Source organism: Canis lupus, chromosome 26, assembly GCF_003254725.2.
Source record: "Canis lupus dingo isolate Sandy chromosome 26, ASM325472v2, whole genome shotgun sequence".
Lineage (NCBI taxonomy): Eukaryota > Metazoa > Chordata > Mammalia > Carnivora > Canidae > Canis > Canis lupus.
Window position 1 is genome coordinate 29,159,968 of NC_064268.1, and position 23,323 is coordinate 29,183,290.

Below are 23,323 nucleotides of genomic sequence, written 5' to 3' on the forward strand. Positions count from 1 at the left end.
ACACCTGCCCCAGGCACTGGCCTGAGGGTTGGCCCAGAACCCCTCCACCTTCTCCTGCACATTTGCGGGGGGTACCAGCTGGGAGTTGGCCCGGAACCCCTCCATCTTCTCCTGCACAACTGCTCAGGGCACCAGCTGGGGGCTGGCCTGAGACCCCTGCACCTTCTCCCACACACCTGCGCAGGGCACCAGCTGAGAATTGGCCCAAGACCTCTGCACCTTCCCGTGCACACCTGCCTGGGTCACCAGCTGGGGGTTGGTCCGGGACCCCTGCACCTTCCCGTGCACACCTGCCCGGGACACCAGCTGGGGATTGGCCCGGGACCCTGCCACTTTCTCGTGCACAACTGCCTAGGGAACCAGCTGGGAGTTGGTCCGGAACCCCTCCACCTTCTTGTGCACAACTGCCCAGGACACCAGCTGCGGGCTGGCCCCGGACCTCTGCACCTTCCCCGCACACCTGCCTGGGACACCACCAGCTGGGAGTTGGCCCGGGCCCCCTGCACCTTCCCGCGCACACCTGCCCGGGACCCTTGAATCTTCCCGCGCACAACTGTCCGGGACACCAACTGGGAGTTGGCCCGGGACCCTTGCACCTTCTCGCGCACACCTGCCCGGGACCCTTGCACCTTCCCGCGCACACCTGCCCGGGACCCTTGCACCTTCTCGCGCACACCTGCCCGGGACCCTGCACCTTCCCGCGCACACCTGCCCGGGACACCAGCTGGGGGTTGGCCCGGGCCCCCTGCACCTTCCCGCGCACACCTGCCTCCCCAGCGCAGACGGGTTCCTGCCCCGGAGAGCTGGAAGTGCGGCTACGCGAGGGACTACTTTTCGCGGACCCTCTGGAGGCGGGCGGAGGGATCCCGCGTAGGGTCCATGCGGAGGCAGGCGCGTGCGGGACGCGGGATGGGGCACTGCGCCTGCGCGGCCGCCGCCGCCGCCGCCGCCGCCCGTCTGCCCGCGTGAGGGGAGCCGCCGCCGCCGCCGCCTCGGTTTGTGTCTCCGCCGCCGTCTCGGCCCCGCGCCCGCCATGGCGCAGATCCTCCCCATCCGCTTCCAGGAGCACTTCCAGGTGAGGCCCGGGCTCCGGCGCCGAGGCTGGGCGGGCTTCAGGGGGCGGGTCGCGCGCTCCGTCCTGTCAGCCGCGCCCCCCGCGGCCCCGCCGCCCCGCCTCCCGGGGGACCGGGCTGGAGACGCCGCCCGGCCGGCCGCCCAGACCCCGGCCCAGGCCCTGGACCCGGACCCCGGCTCCCGCGGACGCAGACGCGGCCGGGCCAGGGCGGGGGCGGGCGGCCGGCGCGAGCGGCTCGCCGGGGGTGCTGGCCGCCGAGACCCGTTGTCCGGCGGCGACGGTAGAGCCCTGCGGGCGCTGGGACCCCGACCCCGGAGCCGGAGGGCGTGCTGGGAGCGCGGGGTGGGTGCGCCCCCAGACCGGCGAGCGGGGCACCCGGACTGCAGCGCGAGCTCTGCGACTCTAGAGCCCGTGCCTGAGCCTGATGCTCTCTCTCCGCCCCTCCATCCTTCCATCTGACTCTGCGTCTGTTGGCTCCCTGTCACTGGGGCGGCTTCGTGGGGGGAGGGTCGTCAAGCCGTGTGATCAGGGAGGAAGAGGCACCCTTCAATATGCAGTGACACCCCAAAAGTTTAGCTGTTTAGTGAGGTCGCAGTTTGTTATATCTCCTACTGTCCCAGTAGAGTTGTGTCTCAGGGAAATACAGATTGGGCTGCCTGTGTGTGACCGAGGATCGTGGACTGGCACGGTGCGCAGTGCTCTACTCCATGACAAGCCTGTGTCACCTGAGCGGTGATGTGATTCCCTTTTTACAGGTGAGGAGGCAGGGCTGCATGAATACTTGCCATTGGCGCTGTGCTTTATGTAAAATCATCGCAATCCTGGGCTCCTGGGTGGCTCAGTCTGTTAAGCGTCTGACTCTTGATCTCAGCTCAGGTCTGGATCTCACCCTTGTGAGTTGGAGTTCCCTGTTGCTGGGCATAGAGCCGACTTAAAAAAAAAATCATCACAATCCCATAAGATCCCTGTTTTCTAGTTGAGGAAACCAAGGCACAAAGATGTTAAATAAGTTGTCAAGGGGATCCCTGGGTGGCTCAGCGGCTTGGCGCCTGCCTTTAGCCCAGGGCGCCATCCTGGAGACCCGGGATCGAGTCCCGCGTGGGCCGGCGTGGAGCCTGCCTCTCCCTCTGCCTGTGTCTCTGCCTCCCTCTCTGTGTGTCTATCATGAATAAATAAATTAAAAATTTAAATAACTTGTCTAGTCATTTGGCAAATAAGAGCAGGATTCAGACTCAGGTCTTTTTTTTTTAAGGTTTTATTTATTTATTCATGAAAGGCACACAGAGAGGCAGAGACACAGGCAGAAGGAGAAGCAGGCTCCATGCAGGGAGCCCGATGTGGGAACTGATCCCGGTACCCCAGGATCATGGGTGGAAGGCAGGCGCTAAACCGCTGAGCCACACATGCATCCCTAGACTCAGGTCTTTGTGGCTAAATTGTGGTATTGCAAGGAATGTGGTGGATCGGAAGGTCTTTTTTTTTCTTTCTTTCTTTCTTTTTTCACAGCATAGAGCACTTCTTACTCTGTATCCAAATGGGAAAGGCCCTGGGAGTATAGTGACTGGCTAGATCCACCTATTATACAGATTGAAAACTTGATCCCTGAGTATTCCTCCATTGTCACTTGGTTAGTGATAACAGCAGCTGTAGTTGTGTGGAGGTAGAAGGTATCCTGAACGCCCATCTCTTGACAGTAATGTGAAATAGCAAAATACTACTGCTGCTGTTAATTAGAACAATGTAATAATATGTGCCATTTATTGAGCCATTTCTGCTGCTAGTCACTATATTGTGTATTTTATAAACCTCATTTAACTTAGTGTTTATCTAACTGGGGCACAGAGAGGGTAAGTAATAAAGGTAAAATTACACAGCTAGAAAGTGACAGCTTGGGTTCTAATCCTGATCTCTGACTCCAAAGCCTGTGCTTTAGCCACTAAATATGTTTTCTTCAGAAGGCAAGGAAGCAGTAACGCATTTTAAATTCCTATTGAAGTTCATAATGCCTTGAAGAGATATATTCTATTATCTGGAAACTACTTGTGCCTTGTTAGCATACAGGCTATGTAAATATGGTTTGTGGTCTCCAGCATTAACCAGCTGTTGAGGTTACTCTGCACTCCTTGTTTTTCTAGTTTGTACACTCTCCCTTAGCTGCACACATTTCAAAATTTCCGCTTGTTCCTTAAATCTCTGATCCCACTACTCCCCCTTGCTGGTAGCAGATGGTTGGAGAAACAGAAGCCATAAATGGGATATTCCTCACCTTCATGCCTGCAGTCTTGAAAACTTGTCTGTAGTTGCCGTTTTCTGCTTTCCTGTTATCTTAGAAGTGGGTTTTTCCCATTTTTTCCTTTGTGTTCTGGATCCTACATTCTTCCCCCTTTTAACAGGGCCTTACTCAGTAGCATCTTCTCTTTCCTTTGATTTCATCCATTCCCTTGTGGTGGCTTCTTCCATGTTTGTGTTTAACCATGCTCATATCTCTTCTGTCTTTACAGCAAACAAACTTCTCCCTCTCCCCTGTCCCCTTGAAGCTCTTACTTCACAGCTAGACATGAAAGAATCACCTTATGACTCCATCCCTTCCCTTATATTCCTCAATAATCTGCAGTCTGGTTTTTGCATCCACTCTTCCCCTGCATCTGTTGTTGCCAAGGTCACAAGTTGAAATGTAGACTTTTTTTGTAAAGGACCAGGTATATAGGTTAGGCCTTTGAGGGCCACATTGTGTCTCTTGTCACATATTTCCCATCCTCCCCTTTAAAAAAATCTTGTAAAAAGTGCAAAATCCACTTTTAGTTGGGCTATACAAAAAGTTTGTAGTTTGCTAAGCCCTGCTCAAAAAAAAAAAAAAGAAAAGAACTCAAATCCCAGCATTACAAACATCTACAGTTGACAATGTGCTTTACTGCCGCCTTATGACCCTTTTTCTGTTGCTTTTGCTAGTACCACAGTCTCCCAGGGTTTCTCCTATCTCTCTGCCCACAACCCAGTTTTCTTTGTGAGCTTCTCTTAGGCATAAGCCTGGGGTCTGTCTTGAGTCCCTTTATCTCTCTTTTTTTTTAAGATTTTATTTATTCATTCATGAGAGACACAGAGAGAGAGAGAGGCAGAGACACAGGCAGAGGGAGAAGCAGGCTCTGTGCAGGGAGCCCACGCGGAACTTGATCCCAGGACTCCAGGATCAGGCCCTGCGCCGAAGGCGATGCTAAACCGTCGAGCCACTTGGGCTGCCCTACCCTTTATCTCTTCATTCTGTATGCTCTACTGGGTGATTTATATGTATATCCATATGCTCAGTGTTCATAGGCAGGCTACATACTTTTGCTGATCCTCAGAGATACATGAAGGAGAGACAATAAAAGGCTCTGGTTAAGAGCACAGACTGAAGACCAATGGAAGGGTTTGTTTAAATCTGGACTCAGGCACATACAAGTGCATTTGGGCAATTTTTGTAACCTTTTTGTAAGTACATTTCTACATCTATAATATAAAGGTAAAAGGTACAGTTTTTACCTCATAGAGCTGTTGTGAGGTTTTGAGTTAATAAATGTGGTAAATGAAAAAAAATAAATGTGGTAAATGTAAGGTGTGGGACATAATTTTACAAAAAGTTTGTAAAATTTTTATTATGTCTGGTACATAATAAAACACTCTATTCTTGTTATTTGTTACTACCATGATGACAGCTGTCTGTTGGAGAAGGGCATTGGATCCATAGGTTCTTCAAACACATCACGTTCCAAATAGGGTTCCTCTTTTTCTCTAAATGTGTATCTTCTCCAGTTTCCAGCCAGGAACCTAGGAGACAGCCATGACTTCTCCCTAACTTGTTGATTCTTCCTCCTGTGTATTTTGGGCATTATTCTGCCACTTTGAGCATGACTGACATGACCCTGGACTATGCCAGCATTCCTCACCTAGATGGCTGCACTAACTTTGTCTCTGGTCCTCTACCTCCAGTCTAGCACACAGGCAAAGAGATCTTCTCAAAGGCTAAACATCTGCTTAAAGTTCGTCAGTGAATGCTTCCCTCTTGCTTCCAGGATGAAAATGCCAGACTCTCCAATGCCCTGTAAAGCTGTGCCTAATCCAGCACCTGCTCAGGTTTTTGCTGCTCCCCATCTTGTCCTTCAGGACCTTTTCTTACCTCTGGGCTTTTGCAGGTTATTGCCTCTTTCCAGAACATTCCTCCCTTCACTCTTATTACCCAGCCAAGTACTACTTAGCCTTCTGGTATCTATCTGCTTAAATGACAGGAAGGTGTCCGTGACATGTCAGAATTAGGAGTCCTTCCTGAGTGCCCCCATAGCTTTAGGGCTTCCCTCATGATGGCCCTAACCATATGGTATATAGGTCCCTACTGTACTGTAAGCTCAGGATCTCCTCCTATCTGCAGTTGTATTCCCACTGCCTGGTATATAACAGGCTTGAGATCTTTGAAGGAATGGAACCCAATCTCATATTAAAATGTATAATCAATAACTAATTATAATGTAGATTGTCTAATGATACAGTTTGTAGGCTTTTCCAGGCCCTCCATATAGCTCACCTGTGACCAATTTATTCTTAAGTCTATTTTATTAAGAATACTCCTGCTACAGGCAGCCCGGGTGGCTCAGCCGTTCAGTGCCGCCTTCAGCCCAGGGTGTGTGATCCTGGAGGCCCAGGGTCGAGTCCCATGTCGGGCTCCCCGCATGGAGCCTGCTTCTGTCTCTGCCTGTGTGTGTGTGTCATGAATAAATTAATTAATTAAAAAAAAAAAAAAGAATACTCCTGCTAGGGGTGCCTGGGTGGTTCAGTTGGTTAAGCATCTGCCTTCAGCTCAGGTTGTGATCTCAGGATCCTGGCATCAAGCCCTGCATCGGGCTTCCTGCTTTGGGGGGGGGTCTGCTTTTCCCTCTCCCTCTGCTCCTACCCCCCAACCCTGGTTGTTGCTCTTTCTAAATAAATAAATAGATAAATAAATAAAATCTTAAAAAATATACTCCTGCTTATATCACTGACATTTTTTTTTCTGCCCCTACCCTGTGTCTACCATATTATCACTTTACATTTTATGAATCTTATTATTTTTTTCTGTTTTTAATTTTGGTTTCTTTCATATGAAAATTCTTGGGCCAGATTTTCCCTAGAGGAAAAACAATAGTTTTATAATGGTCAGTTGGAAAATAGAAATCAGTGTATAGCAGGGCACCTAGATGGCTCAGTCAATTGGGTCTCCAACTCTTGATTTCAGCTGGGGGTCGTGATCTCAGGGTCATGGGATCAAGCCCCACGAGAGGCTTCATGCAAAGTAGGTGGGAGAATCTGCTTGGGATTCTCCCTCTCCTCCTCCCCCCGCCCCCTCGTGCATTCACCCCCTCTCTCTGTCTCTCTAAGATAAATCTTTAAAAAAGAAAAAAATGGGTGCCTGGGTGGCTCAGTGGTTGAGCGTCTGCCTTTGGCTCAGGGCGTGATCCTGGAGTCCCAGGATCGAGTCCCACATTGGGCTCCCCACATAGAGCCTGCTTCTCCCTCTGTGTCTCTGCTTCTCTCTCTGTGTCTCTCATGAATAAATAAATAAAATCTTTTTTTAAAAAAAAAAGAAAAAAATTAGTGTATAGGAACTTTTATTCTACAAAGAACCTTTCAGAAATGTACCAAGAGCAGAAGCTGCACTTCTAGATCTAATGCGTTGTAATAAAGCATCCTTCAACTTCAGCTTGGGATGTTACAATTTATATGAATTTATTTATCCTGTCACCCTGATTTTGAGAGGAGTACTTATCCTGCAGAAATATTTTTCTTATATGTACTATTTTTACTTTTTTATATTCCAATATCTAAGTTTGAAAGTTGTTGCTCTTTATGCTAGAATGGAAAAAAGCAAAAGAGCTAAGAAACAATGACACCTTAATTCAGAAGAGGAATAGTTATTTGAAAGAGTTTTGAAGTGTGACACAGCTCAATACACAACATATAAATGCATTCCCTTAGAGTTTTGGTTATGTAGCATATCTTTGAGGTGATGTTCTTACAGAGTCTGCCAAGGTGATCTATGTAAATTATAGGAGCAAGGTGGTCACTAGTCTTAATCAGTGCTTCCTAGCCCAGGCTGAGAAACACATAAGTGCGCACCTTAAACATTAAATCAGGATCTCTGAGAGGTAAGGACTTTGGCCTTTCTTTCCAGGTGAGTCTCACATGCGACTGTATTGAATCAATCTTCTAGTCATTCATAATTAAAGAAAGAGGTTGATATTTGAAGCCTTTTGCACATGAGTAGGGAAGGCAGCACTTTGAGGAGTAGATTGAGCGTGAATTGAAAACAGTTCATGTGTATCTGTGGCTGCTGGTGAAGAAGCGGGGGAGTCACTCTGAAAGGGATGCTGTACTCACAGCCTAGTATGTGTTTAGTTTAAGTTGCCATTATGTAGCCATCTTATTTTGTGAAATGGTTTTTGATATACTAAGACAAACAGCGGTAGGCTGCTTGTGTCCTGAAATTGTTGTGCACCCATGTAAAATGTTTTTATGGTCTTGTATAAGCTGTTAAATTTTGCTTCTTGGTGGACTGATGATTCTTGTATTGGAAGGAGATACTGGGTCAGTCATTACCTTCTGACTTTCTTATTTACAAAGTGAAGAAAGTAACCAGAGAATGTGGAAGGGTCAGCCTTTGTGAGTGTGTCCACAACAGTGGCATGTTAAGTGAGCAAATATTAAATGTATTTGGACAGGTCCTCTTTGGAAGAATAAATTATTACTATTGAGCATATTTTAAATGTTCAAAATCCCCAAACTACATAAGTACTTTTTGAATTTATTGGGTTAAAAGAGTTACCATGTACTAGGAAGATCTTAGTCAAGGTCCCTCTCCACAAGGTTCTTGAGCAAAGTCCATAGCTGGGGCAAAGTCTGCCTGGAACAAGCTTTAAAGTAATACGTATACATGGGAAGAATAGCCCTAAATAGAAAGTATAAATGAAAAGTAAACCTTTCTGTTCAAACACTGGGTCTTTTCCCAAAAGAAACTACTATTAAAAATCATTATATCTTTCAAAAAATAATTTAAAGAATCCTGCTATAAAATTCCCCACCTTGGGGCGCGTGGGTGGCTCAGTCAATTGAGCTGCTGCCTTTGGCTCAGGTCATGATCCTGGCTGGGGTCCTGGGATCAAGCCCCTCATTGGGCTCCTTGCTTAGTGGGGAGCATGCTTCTCATCTCCTGCCTGCCACTCCCCTGCTTGTGCTCTGTCAGTCAAATAAATAAAATCTTTTTTTTAAAATTCCCCTCCTTTTGCTTTTGTAAGTTAACAGAGTTTGAAGCTCTTTCAAGATTACCTACAGATAAAAATAAATAAATAATAAAAATAAAAAAATAAAAGATTACCTAGAGATTGGGACGCTTGGGTGGCTCAGTTTGGCTTAGGTCGTGATCCTGGAGTCTAGCGATCAAGTCCCACGTCAGGCTCCCTGCAGGGAGCCTGCTTCTTCCTCTGCCTATGTCTCTGCCTCTCTCTGTGTCTCTGATGAATAAATAACTAAAATCTTAAAAAAAAAAAAAGATTACACACAGATTGCAGCATGTATTTGACAGTATTGCTTACTAATATCCTTCTGTAGTTGTTGACACCTGTCACCCCATCCTGTATTTCTTTGCTTTCCCTTCCTGCTTCAATAAATCTATTGCTTTCAGTCTATTCTGTATTTTCTTTTGTTTCTCTTGCTTGGGACCTGCTGGCGGTCTCCATGCCAGGGAAAGATTACCATCTCTTGGCTGGCTGAAGAAGGATGCCGCAGAGCTGCCCTAGCAAAGTTCAATGACAAAATTAGAATCCAGGCAGATCTTGACAGGCTAGGATCCAACTAGTTGACATTTAACAGGTATAAATATAGGGTCTTGTGCGTTGGTTTTAAAATACAGAAAACCTACATTGGTGTAATTTGAGAGAGGTTCTATAAAGCACTCTACAAATGTTGTTTTTAAACTACTCTGAGCTAACCTAGTCCTAGAATTTTAGGTTACTCCTAGGAAGGACCTCAGTATCATTATTCTTCCTAGGTCCTCAATTACAGAGCTCCCTCTTTAAGGTAGGAAAAAGCTTGCTGATAAGTTTGAGATATAAAAGATTTCTAAGTTACTTCAAATTATTTTCTTGACTGCCTAAAACTTGTTAACTTCTTTACTAATTAATTATTGAACGACCATGTGCTGGGCATAGGGATAAGGCAGAAGTAAGTGAGCCTGCAGAGACTTATACAAAGGAAAAAGGACTAGGTTTTTCAAAGAGAGGCATAAAAACCTGGATGTTCAGTGTAACTGGAACGTTCTGGCTCTTTGATACTGGCAGTGTGTGTTTTCACTAACAGCCCTATGTAAACACAGCTGCAACCTTCCCTCCCAGTCAGACTACTGTCCCTAAGCCCTTTAAATATAGAAGCAACAGGACTGTTGGATGAGTAATTTCTTTTTATGTTTTCCCCAGTGTCAGATTTGAATTTGGATTCATTTAATTGCGGGTCTTGAGAACAGAAAAGGATTATTAGATAGTATCTTGTGTACTTTTGCTTAACTCATATATATTGGCTGTTTAAATGTGTATCTGTGTTACCTTTCAGAATAATTATTATAGGAATCAGGAGTCCTTAGTTATAGCTACTAATGAGAAAACATAGTATTTGACATTTTATTTATTTACATATTTATGATTTGTTTATTTAGAGAGAGAAATAGAGAGAGGGTGTGCAGGGGTGGGAGGGAGAATCTAAAGCCCCCTCCCGCCCCCCAGGAGAGCATGTAGCCTGCCTCGGGGCTTGATTGCACGACCCGAGATCATGACGCAAGCCAAAATCAGGAGTTGGAAGCTCAACTGACTGAGCACCCAGGCACGCCGGTATTTGATATTTTAGATGTAAAAGTTCTTTTTGTGGAATTGTCCTGTGTTTGACATCCCTGGCCCCAGTAAATGCTAGCTAATTAGTGTTCTCTAGTCATTGTACAATTCGAATTGCCCATTTCCAGAGATTACAGGATACTAGCGCCCCTTGAGAAACACTGTCTTCCTTTCTTCTAGTTCTAATAGTCTCTTATTTTTGGATACACTGTTCTCAGCTATTAAAACAGTGTCTTGATTTGTGAAGTGATTTTACCTTTTCAGAATGCCATGAATATGTGTATATGCTCTTGTGTGAGGAACTGGACTCAGTCACTAATACTTAAGAACCTACTGTGCTCAAGAGGTTGAGTACAAATATTTCTTGATATTTGGAGTTGAAATCAGAATGTAGCCATATAATCCCAAGCTAAGAATAAAATGAAAATTTAGAAAATCTAGGTCCACTTAAATATATGGCTCTGAAATGTAAAGATTTGACAGTGTTGGGTGTTGGGTGCTTGAGTGTTAGGGTGCTCGCGAAATGTTACTATATGTTAATATAGTATAACGCTTACAATAATTCATAATGAGAAAGGAAGACTGTGTAGGTCTCCTGGGAACTTTCTTTCACCCTTTTGCTTCTCCCCCTCCCTCTGCCCCCAAGGGAACTTTTCAGTGCCCTCCTATCAGCATCTTCATATAGTTCAACCAAATAGTGATCGTTAGTCTCCGCAGCCTGTGGGCTCTGGATATTGTGACTAACTATATCTTATCAGAAAGGGAGACAGAACGTAAAGACTGCTAACTCTGGGAACCGAACTAGGGGTGGTAGAAGGGGAGGAGGGCGGGGGGTGGGAGTGAATGGGTGACGGGCACTGGGTGTTATTCTGTATGTTAGTAAATTGAACACCAATAAAAAAAAAAAAAAAAAAAAAACTATATCTTATGTATCTTACTGCTTTCAGAGTCTAATTAGTGGCTAGCAGGTACTGTGTATTCAGTACTTATTTATGGAACGAATGTATGAAAATTACTTTCTATGAGAAAGTCTCAGCTTTCATTCACTACACTACATTTACAATTGCATTAAGCTGCTATTTCAGATGTGTGAAAATAAAATGTGAATTTCAACTCAATTTTGTGGTCCAGAGCACAAGCTTTATTCACAACTATCTCCATCATTAATAAGCATGGTGGCTTTGGGAAGATAATCTGAAAACCCTGTGTTGTGTAAATTGTGCATGGCATACTTGTCTCCTGAGTTAGCAGAAAGATAAGATGAGGTGACCTGTTGTCCTGTAGTCTGTTCCACTCAGCAGCTGGAATGTTCAATATATGCTAGACTCTGTACCACAAGAAACAAATAAGATACAATCCCTGCTTTTGAGGAGTTCATAGAAAAAAAAAAGATAGAGTAAAGAATTACACTAGCAGTTTGAACAGCCTTGTTTGTGCTTCTTCCAAAGGCTGGTAGTTATTTTTAACAAATGGTCCCTAATCTTTGTTGCTAGCATACTCTTTTATACAAGTTCACACAGAGTAACAGGTACTAAAGGGTTAAGTCAGTAGCAGTAGGGTTTGGGTTGAGCAGAACAATGTTTAGAAACAAAGATACCTTGTAGATAGGTTGGAGCAGGGGAGTTTTATAGAAATAAGCACCATTCTTTATAAGGGTGATAGAAATTTCTTGAGTGTGTGTTTTCCCAGAGTATTTCATTGAAGCTTATCTCATCCAGAGGTTTTTTGTTTTTTTGTTTTTTTATGATAGTCACAGAGAGAGAGAGAGAGAGAGAGAGAGAGAGAGGCAGAGACACAGGCAGAGGGAGAAGCAGGCTCCATGCACCGGGAGCCCGATGTGGGATTTGATCCCGGGTCTCCAGGATCACGCCCTAGGCCAAAGGCAGGCGCCAAACCGCTGCGCCACCCAGGGATCCCTCATCCATAGGTTTTTATTTAAAATAGGCACTATGTAAAGTGACCTTTGGAGAAAGGCACCTGATTTAAGTTTTACACAAGTTCAAGCAGTCTGCCTCCAAAGATGTACCAAATGTGTTGACTTTTTGTTAACCTTGGACTTGCCAAGAAATATTTAAACCGACTGAGAGGGGATCCCAGGGTGGCTCAGCAGTTTAGCGCCTGCCTTTGGCCCAGGGCGTGATCCTGGAGACCCGGGATCAAGTCCCGCGTCAGGCTTCCTGCATGGAGCCTGCTTCTCCCTCTGCCTGTGTCTCTGCCTCTTTCTCTCTCTATGTCTATCATGAATAAATACATTTAAAAGAAATTTAAAAATGAAAGTAAACTGAGAAATTAAATCAGATTTTATGATATGTGGGGTTGCTTTAAGGAAAAACTCTTGGCTGGTTCTTTGTTATTGCTTGCTTTCAGAGAAATCAGTTTTTGTCTTTTCTTCCTTTCTCCTCTCTTCCTCCACCTTCACCTCTCCAAACTATGGGCTCTCCTCAACTATGGGCTTATCTGTGAGGTATTCTTTGTGGGCTCCTCCACCCCCCCAACACTCAACCAGATGTTTTCCCATCTGTATCACTCGTGGCATCCTTCTCTCTTCTTGGTATTATCCTTATTCTTGTATGTTCTCATCAGCCTGCAGGATCAAAAGTTCCTTGAGGGATCCCTGGGTGGCGCAGCGGTTTGGCGCCTGCCTTTGGCCCAGGGCGCGATTCTGGAGACCCGGGATCGAATCCCACGTCGGGCTCCCGGTGCATGGAGCCTGCTTCTCCCTCTGCCTGTGTCTCTGCCTCTCTCTCTCTCTCTCTGTGACTATCATAAATAAATAAAAATTAAAAAAAAAAAGTTCCTTGAGAGTTGATTCACAGCCTACTGTTGATGCATTGCCTGTGCCTTTAAAGGTATAGAAACACAAGTCAGTGTTTGCCTCAAATAGTCAATGTTAAGTTTTTTCTAAACTCTTGTTTAACTTTTCTTCCTCCTTCTGTTAGGCTTTGGGAAATGATAGGCTAGATTTAATCTATTTCAGAGAGGAAAGACTTGCTTTTAATCAAATGTTTCTTTTCTATTTAGCTCCAGAACCTGGGAATTAATCCAGCCAACATTGGATTTAGCACACTGACCATGGAATCTGATAAGTTTATATGTGTCCGAGAGAAGGTTGGCGAACAGGCGCAAGTAGTGATTATTGACATGAGTGAGCCAATGGTGCCAATCAGACGGCCCATCTCTGCTGAGAGTGCCATCATGAATCCAGCCTCTAAGGTGATAGCTCTGAAAGGTAAGCCTGATGGGATTTTCAGAAAGGAATTTTACTTCACTTTACCTGCTGTGTTACCTTAAATATCAGACAACTGTCAGCAAATTCACAGGGAAGTGTCATCGGTAATGTTAAATTAAACTCCAAAAGTTTTAGCCAAAGCTCTGTTTTACATACCTTATTTAACCAGAGGCCCCTGAGCACCCCAGCTTTTTGAGACATCATGCACACTACCAAATACAGGAGAGAGTGCCCAGGCCTCATCCTTATGACTGACACATCTGGAAAAGCTAACACCACACTGCATATGTTCCCCAGGAGGGCCATGTGGTACCCTGGACCTCATGATGGGCTGCTTTACGGTGGTGCTCCAGGCATCCCGGAATATGAGCCAAGGTACTACTTCTCCTGTGAAGCACATCAATGACAGTATAGCTGTTGATTAATAGAATTTTACCTCCCTGAAATCAGGGAATATTGGGTGCTTGAAACATCCTAGTTACTTTGAGAGTATAAAATCTTTTCATATTATCATGATTTGGGAAATTGAAAGGATTATGTATATACTGGACTTGTTAGTATTTTATGCAAAGTGTATTGCCACCTACCTTGAAAAGTGAGAGTTTTTTCTGGAGCTAAAATTAGTGAATGCCAAATATTAGCTTTGCCTGTGCTTCTTTTTTGTTACAGAAATAGGGTCTACTTTGTCCTTTCAGTAGGTAAATAGACATCTGAAACTTATGACCATGTAGTGTAAGCAGTGTAAACTAATTTTAATTGAAGAAATTGCTAACCTTTATGGATTCTTCATGACCTTTTGGCTTTTCTGCATTTTCTATTTTTCATTACTTTTGAGAGCCCTTATCTATCATGTCGTTTGCTGTTTGATGTTCTCTGCAGGTCTCACAGATGACCAGCATTTTAGTCTTCCTGGTCCTCTAATACAGTTCTCTTTACCATTGTGCACTATGGATCTCCTGGAAGAGGTTGTTGGAGTGTGGTAAGGGAATGGAGAGAACTCGTATTTACATGCTGTCAGTCCTCTTCAACCAAAGGCCACTGGCAACACACCTGAAGTTGAATAAGTTGGGTTTATTACTTGTTTCAGCGAGGACAAAACACCATGGGGAGCTGGGATGTATCATACTACTATTTGAGGGTGTTAGAAAGAACCTTTTGCCTTTTGTAGGATTTGGGGTTTGGTTGAGGGATTTGGGGGATGGTCTAAGGAAATAGGAGTTTGTTGTAGATTGCTGCTAGAAAATGGGAGTAATTTTATTAGGTTATCTTAATCTTATCTATAGAGAAGGACAGACTAGAGCGAGGATAAAACTGGCATTGGTTAAAGAAGTAGCAGGCACTCATTTCAGCTACGAGAGGGGCTGTTTCATATTTTGTGGGTTGCACATTTACCTTGTTTTTGTCTGTACTTAGATAAAATTCTGAAGCGACCTTGCTTTGTCTCACTTTATCATGGTCTTGGACTTGTCTAAGATGGTTTATGTCTGCTAGGAGAGCAACATGGCCTGGCTGTGAAGACCAGGCCAGCTTTCTAATGGCGGGGGCTGTTCTTTATTTTTTTTTTTTCTTTCCATTCTTAGTGTTCATATGAATTGCTTCAGCTATAGTAATTGAGTGTTGTTTTCTTTTACATGAGTAAGTGTGAGCTGTGGAACCAAAGTGATATAATTTCAAGTATCCTATTTTTACGGCAATCTTGTGACCATTAGAATGATCTTGGACTCTTATACTACAAATTGTGGGCAAGTATCACAGTGTGATTCAAAGACCCTAGACCAAAATGAGGAAAACTGTCTTTAAGAATTAAAAAAAAAAATGGTATTTGAACAGTGGCTGTATTACAGAGATAATTTAATTATACTTTTATTGCGTCGTATGACTTAGCTGTTCCATAGGTCCCATTGTGAAAGCATGAAAGTGAAGTGAAGGGGCCTGGTCTTGAATCTCACAGATACCCCATTTTGACTGGTGAAGTCTTGTGATTGGAAAGAGGTTTGTGATGAGATGAACCTCTTTTTAAAAAAGGTCTTCCTTCACAGTCTGTCCTTTTATCTGGCTGAGACCTCCTGAGGTTCTCAGCCCATATCACTGCCCATCCTTCTGGAGAAGCCTGGAGCAGATTCACTCACCCCAGTCTCTCTGGAAACTCTGTACTGGTGCTTTTGTGGTGAATATTTTAAAATCAGAGATACAGAATGCCCAGGTGGCTCAGTGGTTGAGCATCTGCCTTTGGCTCAGGTCAGGGTCCCAGGGTTTTGGGGTCAAGTCCTACATCAGGCTCCCTGTGGGGAGCCTGCTTCTCCCTCTACCTGCATCTCTGCCCCTTTCTTTCTCTGTGTCTCTCATAAATAAGTAAATAAAATCTTAAAAAATGAATAAATAAAACCAGAGATAAATTTTTACCTTTGACTAAAGGAGGAGGAAGTGAGGAGTAGAATTCCTCATTAGTTGCTCATCATCTTAGTGGAACATTAATGCTCCAAGTGAGGGGTCAGTAAACTGTTGGTTTTTGTACATCACCAAGCTAAGAATGGTTTTTATATTTTTAAAGAGTTGTAAAAACAGACAAATATGTGACAAAGATCATATATGTCCCTATATAGAAAAAGTTGACTGACTACTTGCATTACTGGCCCAAGTATATTTTTTACTTTTATTATGAAACATAGCCTTTTGGGCAGCCCAGGTGGCTCAGTGGTTTAGTGCCTCCTTCAGCCCAGGGCATGATCCTGGAGACCTGGGATCGAGTCCCACGTTGGGCTCCCTGCATGGAGCCTGCTTCTAACCTCTGCCTCTGTCTCTGCCTCTCTCTCTGTGTGTCTCTCATGAATAAATAAAATCTTAAAAAAAATAAAGAAACATAGCTTTTTGAGTAGTCATGTGTGTTTCTTTTTGCAAACTCTCCCTTTTTTCTTAATTTTTAGAAGTGGATTGTGTATAGGTTAGGGTGGTGCCAGCTTAGTAGTTAGCTCTTAGCCCAGTTGGGGAGAGGAAAGGTGGTGGGATGGAGCCCCCTTGTGGTAGCACATTCTTCACCCTGGCAACTAGAGTCTAACAGCAGGTTGATTCCCAAAGGAGATTGGTAGGGTTTTTGTTTTGTTTTATTCTCTTTGTGACACTAAATATCTAGTACGTCGTGTAAAACAAGTTCTTCTTAACCAGTCTAAGGACAACCTGACAAGTTTTTGAACTAGTGGAAATTCCCTCTGTGATCCCAGGCTATTGGAAACTAAAAGGTACCCCCATCCTACAGTTGAACTGCTAGTCTAGTCTTTTCTTTCTTAACCACTTTATTCAGGTATAATTTATATGCCATAAAATTCATTTATTCTAAGTGTACTATTCAGTGATTTTTAGTAAATTTATTGAGTTGCGGAACCACCAACATGCTCTGTTTTAGAACATTTCTACTACTACAGAAAGTTCCTTTATTCCCATTTGCAGTTGTTCCCCACTCCCACCCTCAGCCCTAGGTAGCTACTGATCTGTTTTCTGACTCTATAGATTTGCCATTTCTGGACATTTCAAATAAAGAAATCATACAACATACAGTCTTTTACATCTGGGTTCCTTCAATTAGCATAGCATGTTTGAGATTCATCCATGTTGTAGCTTGTATCAGTAGTTAGTTCCTTTTTATAGTTGAGTAAGATTCCAGTACTCCATTACTCTATAGATATATCACATTTTGTTTCTCTGTTTATCAGTTTGTGGACATTTGGATTGGTTACAGTTTTTGGCCATTAAGTATATTGCTGCTATGAACACTTGCTGACAAGTCTTTGCGTGGATGTATGTTTCCATTTTTCTTAAATACCTAGGAGTAGAATTGCTGGGTCATATGATAAATTTTTTTAGCTTTTTAAGATACTGCCTGTTTCTTAATGGCTGTACATTTTGTGTTCCTGTCAATAATGTATGGGGATTCTAGTTTTTGCAACATATATGAAAGCTTTATAATATTGTCTTTTTTTTTAATCATAGCAATTCCATTTATATATCTTTTTTGTTTTATTTTATTTGCCACTCATATCTTGTTAGAGAAGTATCTACAATCTTTTGCTTATTTCTTAATTGGCTTATTTGTCTTACTGAATTTTAAGGGTTCTTTATATATCCTGGATATAAATCATTTATCAAATATGTGATCTACATATTTTCTCCCATTTTGTAGCTCATCATTTTATTTTCTTGATGTATCTTTTGAAGAAAAAATTTAATTTTGTTAAAGTCCAGCTTACCAGTTTTTTTCTTTAATGGATCATGATTTTGGAGTCCTACCTGAGAATGCTTAGCCTAGCCCAAGGTCATGATGATGTTTTGCATTTCTTCTAATGTTTTTTTTTAAGTTTTAACTCTTACACTTAAGTTCATAGTCTATTTGGGATTAGTTTTTGTGTGTGGTAAGGGTGTAAGGTTTTTCTTCTTCTTCCTCTTCCTCCTTTTCTTTTTCTTTCTTTTTTTTTAAAATATTTTATTTATTCATGAGACACAGAGAGAGGCAGAGACACAGGCAGAGGGAGAAGTAGGCAGAGGGAGAAGCAGGCTCCATGCAGGGAGCCCAACATGGGACTCAATCCCGGGTCTCCAGGATCACGCCCTGGGCTGAAGATGGCAGTAAATCGCTGAGCCACCCGGGCTGCCCCTTCTTCCTCCTTTTTGTCATCATCATCATCATCATCATTTTTTTGGTGGGGTAAGGGCATTCACTTGTCCAAGCACCATTTGTTGAGAATGAATATCCCATTGAATTATCTAGCACCTTTGGTTAAAGTCAATTGACCATAAATAGAAAGATCAACTTCTAGACACTCATTCTGTTTCATTGATCCATATCCTCAACCTTGTGCCAATTACTTGATTACTATGGCTTTATAGTAAGTTTGAAATCAGTGTTGGTACTCCAACTTCATATTTTTCAAAGTATTTTTTAAAAGATTTTTTGTTTGTTTGTTTAGATAGCATGTGCAAGAGTAGGGGGAAGAGGTAGGGGAGAAAGAGGAAGAAGGAGAGACTCTCCAGCAGACTCTGCACTGAGTATGGAGCCCAACGCAGAGCTTGGCTTGATCTCACAACCCCGAGATCATGATCTGAGCTGAAACCAAGAGTTGTACATGTAACCAACTTAGCCACCTATGTGCCCCATGATTGTTTTTATATGTGGCTGGATTTGGTTCACTCCTGTTTTAAGGACTTTTCTGTCTGTTTTTATGATGATTGGTCTGTGTTTTCTTGTGATGTCTTTAACTTTGGAATTAGGTTAGTATTGGCCTTACAGAATGAGGTGGGAAGTGGTCCCTTTTCTGCTTCCTGAAGTTTGTGAGAGACTTGTTACTTGAGTCATCTTTGAGTACTTGATAGAATTCATCAGTGAAAGCCTTTTGAGCTTGGGTTTTCCTTTGTGAGATGATTTTAAACTGAGAGTTCAGCTTCTTTACTTGCTGTAAATTTGTTCAGATTTTTCTTTCTTGTGTCAGTTTTGGTAATTTCTCTTTCTAGGAATTTATATCCAAGTTCTCTATTTAAGTCCTCTACTGGGTTGACATAAAATTGTTCATACTATTCACTCATAGTCCTTTTAATTTCTCCAAGATCACCTCTGATGTCCTCTCTTTTATTCCTAATTTTGGTAATTTGGATCTTACCTTTTTTTTCTTGATCATTTTGTCAATTTTCTTGATTGTTGTGAAGAGTCAACTTTTTATTTTATTGATTTTTCTTTATTATTTTTTGTTTCCTTCCTTGATTTTTACTCTATTCTTAATTTCTGTTTTTTGTTGCTTTGGGTTTAGTTTACTCTTTTTATAGTTTATTAAGTTGGAAACTTTATTGGTTTGAGATATTCTTTTATGATCTTGATGTTTAAAATGATATTTTTTCTTTAAGTAGTGCCTTAGCTGCAACCCCAAAATTGATATGTTGTACTTGTTATTTTATTCAGTTCAACATATTTTCTAATTTTCTTTGTAATTTCTTCTTTGATGCATGGGCTATATAGAAGCATGTGGTATGTGGTTGAATTCCAAAATTTGGGAATATCTCACACTTTTTTTCTGTTGCTTTTTAATAATTTTGTTGTAATCAGATAACTTATATGACTTTAAATTTTAAAATTTCTTGATACTTTTTTAATAGCCAAGCATAAGATCTATCCTAGAATATGTTTCAGGTATACTTGGAAAGAATGTATTGTATTTTCTTATTGGGTAATGTGTTCTAAAGATGTTAGGTTGAATTGGTCAGTAATGTTCAAGTATATTTTTCTGTCTAGTTGTTTTATTATTTAGAGTGGGGTATTGAAATCTCCAAGTTTTTTCAATTTTTAAGAGTTGCAGCTAAATATATATCATGGAGTCTATTATCTTAACCATTTTTAGTGTATTGTTCAGTGGTCTTAAGTACATTTATGTTGTTGTACACCTATCAGGACCATCCACCTTCAGAATGATTTTCCTTTTGTAAAACTGAAATCTTTGAGTCTTGTTTTTGCTGACTTATCCAGAAACATTTTAAAACTAGAAGATAACAATTTAAAACTGATTCTCCTGATAGTTGCTTCAAAAGAACTAATTTCTGACTGTTACTCATACATTATATATTCACACACTTTTACATTCTTCTTTTGAAGAAGGCTCTTCTCAATATTGAGACATCAAAGTGTGGTTAATTACTACTGAGGCAGCTTTTTTCCCTTCTTAATCAGATTGCCTGTAAGTAGTACAACTTAAAGTAACATTAAAACGATTCAGAATTAGGAGTGTAAGAATTTGTCTTTCACATTTTTAATTTATCTTTCTCTAATCTCCATCACATCAAATACTAGCTGGGAAGACACTTCAGATCTTTAATATTGAAATGAAGAGTAAAATGAAGTCTCATACAATGGCAGAAGAGGTGATTTTCTGGAAATGGGTCTCTGTGAACACTGTTGCCCTGGTGACTGAGACCACAGTCTACCACTGGAGCATGGAAGGTGACTCTCAACCCGTGAAGATGTTTGATAGACATGCCAGTCTGTCAGGGTGCCAGATGATCCACTACCGGACTGATGAGTACCAGAAGTGGTTGCTCCTCATTGGCATCTCAGCTCAGGTAAGCTTTTGGCTGCCTTCAGGGACTGGTCTGATGGAATGTAGAGGTATAATACTGAAGTTAGTATTAGGGTTGAGGCAGAAGAAATAGGTCCAGGCCTAAAAGAAATAGAGGTTACAAGAAATTCAAACTTTGGGTTGTATAAGAATTGTAGTTTAACTCTGTATTCCATCAGATTACTGATACTCATTCTGTAAACTATTTCTGGCATAGTTTTGAGAAGTTAATTGTTGAGGAATTTTGTAAAGCCACTTGGAACCTATAGGTTTATGGAAAGTAGTTTGGGGGCTCTATTTTAAGGGCTTTAATTGAATGTTACTAATTCATATACTTTTTTTAAAGATTCATTTATGTATTTTAATAGAGGGAGAGAGAGTGAGCAAGTACAAGAGTGGAAGGGCATAGGGAGAAGGAAAGTCTTAAGCAGACTCCTCTTTCAGTACAGAGCCTGATTGACATATGGCTCCATCTCAGAACCCTAAGATCATGACCTGAGCTGAAACCAAGAGTCAGACACTTAACTGACAGTGCAACCCAGGTGCCCTTACTAATTTGTTTATTTTTATGATAGAAGCAGTAACTTTCTGCTGTGCTTCTTTTTTTTCATTCCTGGTGGCTAATCTAGTCACCAGATACTTGACTACAGGATTTTTGGTTTTAGATCTTTATTAGCTAATTCTGGCCATTGAATGGTCTTCCATAGCCTAGTGGGAAGAGTATAAATACAGAATTCTAGCACTTATAAAACTGTCAAACATTTCAAGACAGTGCTGTGGAAGCTGTAAGAAAATACCTTAAGTCAGAGAGGGACCACAACAGAAAAGGCCTCTTTTTTGTTTGTTTGTTTGTTTTTTAATTTTTATTTATTTATGATAGAGAGAGAGAGAGAGAGAGAGAAGCAGGCTCCATGCACCGGGAGCCCGATGTGGGATTCGATCCCGGGTCTCTAGGATCGAGCCCTGGGCCAAAGACAGGCGCCAAACCGCTGCACCACCCAGGGATCCCAGAAAGGGCCTCTTAAGCTGCATTTTGCCAGCTATAAAAGTGCACTTGGGAAGGAAACTGTATGCAAAGGCATGGAAGTGGAAGAGAATGGCTCTTTATGTGAGTCTCAGGTATCACCTTGGCTGATACCTATAGGATGCATAAGAGGCTGAGAGATCAGTGGGGGCAAGACTGAAGTGCATGCTGTTGGCAGTGGGAATTCTGCAGCAGATTTTAAAGTGAAAGTGATATGATTTATTTTCTTTCTCTGTAGCATGATGGCATAGAAATAATGCTATCAGTGATGTCGAGGAGGGACCACCATGAAGACTGGAGGCTGGGAAGCTAGTTGATAGGCAGATACAGGAAGAAACCATATAGCATGTTCTGGAATAAAGACATGTATGAGAAAGGTAAAGAGCGAGCAAAGATGGAAGGAGTACTTCTCTTCACTTTAGAAGTCTCTTCCAATCTGCAGCTCCCAGGAGAAGTAAGCCATGTGTGATTTAGATGGAAGCACTGGCATTGGAGATGAGCAGTAGAGGCAAGGTTTGAGACACAGAGAGAGAGAGAGAGAGAATTTTGTTTAGTAATCTCTATGCTCAATGTGGGGCTCAAACTCACAACCCTAAGATCAAGAGTCACATGCTCTAATGACTGAGTCAGCCAGGTGCCCCGATGCAAGGCTTTAGATTTTAGAGGAGAAATGGCTAGAAATTGGTGATGCATGGGACTCCTCTCAGGGAGAGGAGAGTTGGATGATGGCCCAGCATTTGTCTTAGAATGAGATATAGATAAGGGAGAACTGAAGTATATCTGCTCTAACCCTTCATCTTTGTATTACACTGACAAGTTTGCATCCTCAGATGATGTGGGAGTTCTTTTGTGTAATATAAAGGACTTGCTTAGTCACAGAGCCTTTTATAGATAGGTCCATGACTTCCATTCAGCCTCACTTACTTATTGTCAGGGCTGAGGGTTAAGCTGGAATGACAGTGTATTTATAGGAATATATATCTAGAATAATGGGCAATCCCATTGCCCCTACACATGATATTATGATTCATCCATAACAGCTTGTTTGGGTCTGATTGCCCAGGCTTCCATAAAAGGAATAATTTTACACCTAGGACATTTTCTGTGATGTATCATCTATTAGCTTGAATGATTTCCTCTTGGAAGGAAACTAACCCTAGATTAGATGCTATTTATGAAGTTTTTCTCATGTGAAAACTCTACCTTTGGCTTTCCCCTGAAAGGATTTGGATGTTGCTGGCCCTAATGGTGGACAGAGGTTGCAGACGGTTCAGGTGTTGCTAATATAAATGAAGACAGGAGTGTTTGTGATGTTAGGGCTGAGGAGAGCCTGGAGATGCTGGGATGAATTGCGAGAGAGTTACAGACAGATAAAATCTGTATGACATATGCTGTCATGGTGAATTTTCAAGGTGGTATGGGCATGAAAAGAAAAAATTGATTCACTCTACTTTGTGAAGGCAGGGGAGCCAGAAGATCTCTCTTCCATAGCCCTTCATACTATTCAAGAGTCAGTGGGAAAGCTGTACTTTTTGAGCCTTTATGTTGCTTTTGGAAAGAGGTACGTAGAGTTGCAGGACTCTCAACCAAGGAACAAAGTTACTCACAGGGTAGCCTTTATCACTTTTCCCAAATACTTGCCCAGAATACTTTTTGTTTTTGAGTTTCCTCTTTATTCCATGAAACTCTGTCTTGGTACTGAATCTGGTCTGGAAATATGTTTGTTCCCCCAGGATTGATTATGTCTGAGGGGTTGGAATGAAATTTGAGCTGAGACTTATAAAACTAAGACAACAGTTAATTCATTCTGCACTTTTTAACTGCCTCTAATATTTTCTTAAAAGCCCTTTGCTCCAGTTTGACCTGCATACTTCAAATGTTGCTTTGTTCTTCTTAGCTGGAGGTCAGCATATTTTTTCTATAAAGACCCAGATAGTAAATTTTTTTGCTTTGTGGGCCCCCAAAATTTGGTCTCTGTCACAATTACTCAACTGTGAAATTATAGTATGGGCAGCCATAGACAGT

The 23,323-nt window shown here is 42.3% G+C and overlaps 1 protein-coding gene across 4 annotated transcripts in view; it reads left to right on the forward strand.

Annotated features, from left to right (window-relative positions):
* Positions 1–942: 942 nt before the first annotated feature.
* CLTCL1 (clathrin heavy chain like 1) overlaps positions 943–23,323 on the forward strand; it is a 94,632-nt gene continuing 72,251 nt past the window's right edge. For 3 of the 4 annotated variants that reach the window (XM_025474864.3, XM_025474862.2, XM_049101886.1), the window contains exons 1-3: positions 1,768–1,830; positions 12,979–13,186; positions 20,010–20,278. In XM_025474864.3, the coding sequence (XP_025330649.1) occupies positions 1,783–1,830; positions 12,979–13,186; positions 20,010–20,278 (525 nt within the window). In that variant the 5' untranslated portion in view covers positions 1,768–1,782. Of the gene's footprint in view, positions 1,076–1,767; positions 1,831–12,978; positions 13,187–20,009; positions 20,279–23,323 lie in introns of those variants that run through there. The other variant, XM_025474863.3, reaches the window with a different exon arrangement.